This window comes from Meleagris gallopavo, unplaced genomic scaffold, assembly GCF_000146605.3.
Source record: "Meleagris gallopavo isolate NT-WF06-2002-E0010 breed Aviagen turkey brand Nicholas breeding stock unplaced genomic scaffold, Turkey_5.1 ChrUn_random_7180001951169, whole genome shotgun sequence".
Classification (NCBI taxonomy): Eukaryota; Metazoa; Chordata; class Aves; order Galliformes; family Phasianidae; genus Meleagris; species Meleagris gallopavo.
Window position 1 is genome coordinate 35111 of NW_011212333.1, and position 5435 is coordinate 40545.

At 61.4% G+C, this 5435-nt stretch overlaps 1 protein-coding gene across 1 annotated transcript in view; it reads left to right on the forward strand.

Moving 5' to 3' along the window:
- Nucleotides 1-37: 37 nt before the first annotated feature.
- The window catches only part of CLCF1 (cardiotrophin like cytokine factor 1), a 9640-nt gene continuing 4242 nt past the window's right edge, over nt 38-5435 (forward strand). Inside the window, exons 1-2 of the mRNA XM_010727976.3 lie at nt 38-409; nt 4998-5164. Coding sequence (XP_010726278.1) covers nt 382-409; nt 4998-5164 — 195 coding nt within the window. The 5' untranslated portion in view covers nt 38-381. The remainder of the gene's footprint in view (nt 410-4997; nt 5165-5435) is intronic.

Consider the following 5435-nt stretch of genomic DNA (forward strand, 5'->3'; position numbering starts at 1 on the left):
AAAAAAAAAAGAGGCAGCAGCTTGGAGAGAGGGTGTATGCAAGCTCGCGTTTTTTTTATTCTTGCATTCCTGGACACCAATCAAAAGAGCAAATCAAGGGAGGTGGAAGGGGGAAAGGCAGCAAGCAAGGGAGCCGGAGCGTGGTGCGAACCGTGCACACACTCGCACACCAAAAGCACGCAGCCCAGACTGCTTCTGCCACTTAACACTCAAGCAAACACAAACCAAAACAAATAGGGAGAGAGGAAAAAAAAAGCCAAAGGAGAGCCGGGGCAGAGCGGAGCAGCAACATCGGCTGTGTGTCCATCGGTGCGGGGCTGAGCACTGCAGCAACACATTGCTGGGCTCCCCACGCCTGCAGACCCGCGCCCTGACTCTACTATGCTAAATGTGGCTGGGGAGCCCCCAGGTAAGAGTGGGGCCATGGGGTGGGGGTCCGCCGCGCCAACTGCTGCTGACTGTAACTCCATTTGATTCAAACGTCTGTCTGGCTTTGGGATTGATTTAAGGCTTTTCCCCCCTCTGCTCTCGGGTTTTTTTTTCCTCCTTTCTCTTGTTGCCTCTTTTCCATGCATGTTTGTGATTACCGGGCAGGGAAACGCTGCTTAGCATGGAGAATTAAAACCTGAGACTGACAGAGGGGAGGAAAACGGAAAGTACCCAAGCTTGGGTTTTACTCGTGGGGCAGGCAGGCACCGCAGAGGGCAATACCTAGTGGGACATGGTGGTCGCTTCCAGGGTGCCAGGAAATCCCCCCCCTCTGTGGAGCTCTCTCCGGCCACCAGAAGGCTTTGTTACCCTGGGGCCATGGGGAGCCAAGGGCAGCGGGGTTGCCGGGCACGGAAAGGACAGGGAAAAAGTTGGGAAACAACCCTTAAAAGGTCAGACTGTGGGCGCTGGTGGCCCTGGGGCTGGGGACATGAGGCTGAGGCCACGTTTTGTTCTGGCTCCCATGGAGCTGGAGCCATTCGGTGGAAGCTGGAAAAAGCGGGGCTGGTAGCCGGGGTCTCTTGCTGCTCCCTGATCCTGGCCTGACATGGGAGGTGGTGGCAAACCAGTGGCCCCGGGAGGCTGTCGGCTGTGGCCTGTGCTCACAGCACAGCTAGCAGCACCAAGAGCTGCTGCCTCGGTCAAGGCCGAGAGCAGCCCAGTGACAGCCTGGAGACACAGCTCAGGGCTGTCGTGCTGCTGCTGGGAAGCAGTGTCCCTGTGCCTTGTTAGCAGGCGGCGTGAGGGCATGGTCCTGCACACATCTGGGCTGCATTAGCCCCAGCCCGCCAGCAGCCTCCGAAGGGAAATACAGAGGACTCTGCTTACAGGGTTGCGCCGGGGAAGATTTATGCCCTGCTAAGTGGCACGGTGCACCATAAATCACCTCCTGCCCTGTGCCCACCTGCCTTGAGCCACAAGAGTGAGTCCAACTCCGCAGCCCCTTGGGTGCCCACAGAGTGCCAATGGACGCATCCCAGTGGGGATATGGGGGTGTGCCTGTGCTGGCACATCTAGGATGTCCAGCATGCCAGCCCTGCTGGCTCCAGGTACCCCTGGTGATGGGTACGCACCCATACCTGGCACTGCTGGGGAACGCGTGGCTGGCACAGATCACGGGGCTCCTGCTGGAGCCACTGGCCCTGCCTCTGCAAGTGTCCCCTTGGCACAGGGTGCTGGAGGAAACTGGCAGCGATGGCAGCATGTCCAGAGGTGGCAGGGGATGGGGGGTGGCATGGGGCTCTCTGTTGCCACACAGGCTGGCACCGGGACTATCCACCTGCGTCCTTAATGGTGACACCATGCACCTCCTGCTGCCCGCAGGGGAGCCCCCAGTCCCCCTGCTCTTGGCCCCGCAAGCTGTTTCCGCTGCAGGCCGGAGAGGGGCCAGGCTGCCTTTGGCGCTGTGCTGTCCCTGGCTCTGCTGCCGCTCCCAGCACAGCTCCACAGCCCTCGGCGCTGCTGGGGACACGGGAGGGGTTTGGGCGTCTGCAGTGCCAGCAGGGACACTGAGTGCCTGTGTGGGTACAGGGTGCCGGTAGGCCGCATAGGGCTCTGCCACCATTGGTCCCACTGCTGCTGGGATCCAGGTGGGCGACAGCCGAGGTGTGGGATCTGGTCAGGATTAGGGACTGAGCCCCCATCTCCGGCAGGAGGGGGGTAACACAGTGCCGCGGGCTGGGGCCAGATGGGAAATCCAGGCCCCGCTAATTACAGCCTTGCTGGAGTCTCCCATGCACGGATGCATTTATAAACACACGGAGGAGACAGGATGTAAACATTCAGTGTGAGCTATGAGTACGTGCATGGCCAGGGGGGTGTGGAGCCAGTCTCCCCCTGCACCCCTGTGCTCCTCTACACTTCTTGGCCACCATCAGGGATGTGGCTTCGCTCTCAGTAAGGCAGCGGGGTGGGGGCATGGCACAGAGCCCTGTTGCTGGGGCTGCAGTTTGTCTGGGGGCCCCCCCTGCTCCCCACTTGCATCGAGGGGTGTCAAAGCACAGTAAGGGCAGGATGCGTGCCTCTCTCCTGCCAGCACTTGGGGACTGCAGGGATGCAGGGTGCAGGTGTTGCTGTCAGTGCCATCCTCACGAAGGCACATGGGGAGAGCCACATTGGGGGGTAGCCAAGGCCACTGCCATTGTCTGCTTCGTTCCTGCTCCTCAGCGCCGTGCTCACACTGGGACATCCCAGATCCATTCCACCTCACAGTGCAGGGCTCTGTTGTCCCTTGGCCGCTAGCCCATCAGATAGAGCTGCTCCCTGGGTTCAGGGGGCAGGGGTCCCCTTTCCCCAGCCCACACTCTGCTTTGCTCAGTGCTTTTCAGAAAGCGGCGCCTGCGGCTTGCAGTCATGCCTGACCCCAGCAGCTCACTGCCCACTGCGTGCCCAGGGAACAGCTCAGCACGCACAATGGCAGCAGTCGCTCATGGGGGGTCTGCTTGGTGGGGGGGGTGCTCACAGCTCTGCACTGTTCCGCACCTCCAAGGCCACCCACGGGTGACGTTCCCTGCTGTGACGCATAGGGGTACTGTTGGATGAGCTGTCCTGCTGACGCTGTTGTTGGCCTCCTCAGTGTCCAGCACGTGTGCGCGGGGTGACGTGCACTGCCAGAGGGCCACCTCAGCTCTCCACCTGCCCCGGAGCTGCCCTGTCCTTTGCTTACGTGGGCTGGGAGCATCCTGGCCCTGCTCCAGGGACGGTTTTGAAACCTTGGGCTCTTTCTCTTGACATCACTGGGATCCAGCTGTGCTGGTCTCCTCCTTCCCTCGGGCCACTGCCTTATGCTGGTGCTGAGTCATTTTCCACCCGAGACAGGCAGGGGAGTGTGACTGTGCCACTATGGGAACCATTTGGGCCCGTGAGGCCACCGCTGAGTGAGCAGGACTGCGCCACAGTCAAGTCATTGCCACCACCACAGTTGCAGATTCTTACCGTTGCCCAGCTCTGCACGCCCCATCCTCATCAATGCCTGGGAGCTACCAGCTCTGTCTCCTTCCCTGTCCCAGCTCCCCCAGCTCTGTTTGCCTTGGCCCCACGGTGCCTGGGGCCGGGTGTAAATCCCACTCTGGAAACCTGAGCTGGTGGTGGGTGAGGGTCCAGCCAGCCCTGCTGCGCCACACGGGGCTGTGAGTGCCTGTGCCGGGCTTGGACGCGCCGGGGCTGAGCCAAAGCAAACACCCGGGGGCGGGTGAGTCAGCGCCACGCGGCCCCCCTGCCGCCCGTAGCCCACGCTCACACACTCACTCGCACGCACACAGCAGTGCACACCACACTCACCATACTGGGACCCACGGATTGGTCATGCACTGGCAGCTTCGCATGGCACAGCCACAGGCACGGAGTGGCACCTGTGTGGTCACCATTGTGCATGCTGCCATGCGCACAGTGCGGCACATCATGACTGGGACGTCCTGCATGGTGTGCACTGCTCCATGGTCTTTCCATACACACTGTGCCACGTGTGTGTGACGCACATTACACTGTGTGCATTGCGTGCTCGCAGGGCATCATGCACCACTGTGAGCCTGGTGCTGGGTGGGCAAAGTTGGGATGTGTGCCATGCACTGGAGCTGGTGCTGCCGCAGCTGGGATGTCCCCATGGGCCCACGTGCGTCACCAGGGCTTGGCTGCTCCTCATTTCCCAAGCCTCCCAGCAGCAATTGACGGGGAGTGGTGACGCACGAGGGCACTGCAGGGCTCCCAGCCGCCCTCGACTCCCTGGGGAGCCCACTGCAGGCTGTGCCGTGCTGAGCTGAGGTCTTCCCAGCAGAGGCCTCAGTAAAGGTTGCTCCATGCCCAGCTGCCTTGAGCCCTGCCTGGCCCCTGGCTCCCAGCAGGGCAGGGATGGGGATAGGGACGAGGATGGGATGTGCTGCTGCAGCCCTGCAGGGCGCCCGGCATGCTGTGCTTAGGAAGGCAACCAAGCCTGCTTCGGCATTGGTGGTAGGTGACTCGGCGTTCCCAAATATAACCCGGGCATCCCGGCGGGAGCACAGCAAGCAGCACTCACTTGAGACCATATAAAGGATTGTTTCTGCAGCCCATGGTCGGCAGTGCAGAGAGTAGAGGCCATGCCAGATGGGCATGGTGGCACTGGTGGGGACGACATGGTGTACCTGAGGCTCCTGTTGCACTGCTCCTTGTTCTCTGTGCCAGGTGCTGAGCACTGCCACTCCATGCCCAGCCCTTCCCTGCCTCAGTTTCCCCATATGCAGGGTGGTGATGAGCACACTGGCAGCATAAAGTCCTGAGGTCCAGGAGTGCTGTGCCGGAGCCCAAGGGCAGAGCAGTCCCAGTCATGGGTCCCTGTCACCACACAGGTGGAGGAGGTGCCGTGGGCAAACCCTGGGTCTCCACCCCTTGGGGGGCCAGGGGATGTGGGGTGGGCAGTGGAGTGCTACTGGAGCACTGCTGCATCCTCAGCACCCTTGGTGCCATCATACCGCACGGGGGTGCCCAAGTCCCCTTGTCGGGAGGATCCTCTCTGAGGTGCCGTGTCTCCACAGGAGACTCTTGGGGGATCTTTGCCTTTTTGTGTGCCGCGCTCTGCAATCTGCCAACGGTGCCCGCGCTGAACGGCACGGAGGAGCTGGGTGCTGGCCAGTCCATCCAGAAGACCTACGACCTGACCCGCTACCTGGAACACCAGCTCCGCACCCTTGCCGGCACTTATGTGAGTAGCTCACCATTGCCCCTTCCCTTAAACTGCTCATCCCCCCAGCCTGGGGAGACTCCATCATCCCCAGGGCATGGCACTGGGATGTAGGTGGGAGTACCCTTATGCACGAGATATATGCGTGTTTCCACCCATGCTGGAGGCCAAGGAAATGCCTCATCAGACAAGGGCAGTGGCCAGGGGAGCCTCCCTGTGCTGAGGCCTTGGACTCTGGTCCTGGCACAGTATGTGAAGATCTTCACATCTCTGGCTCCTCCCCCCCCCTCCC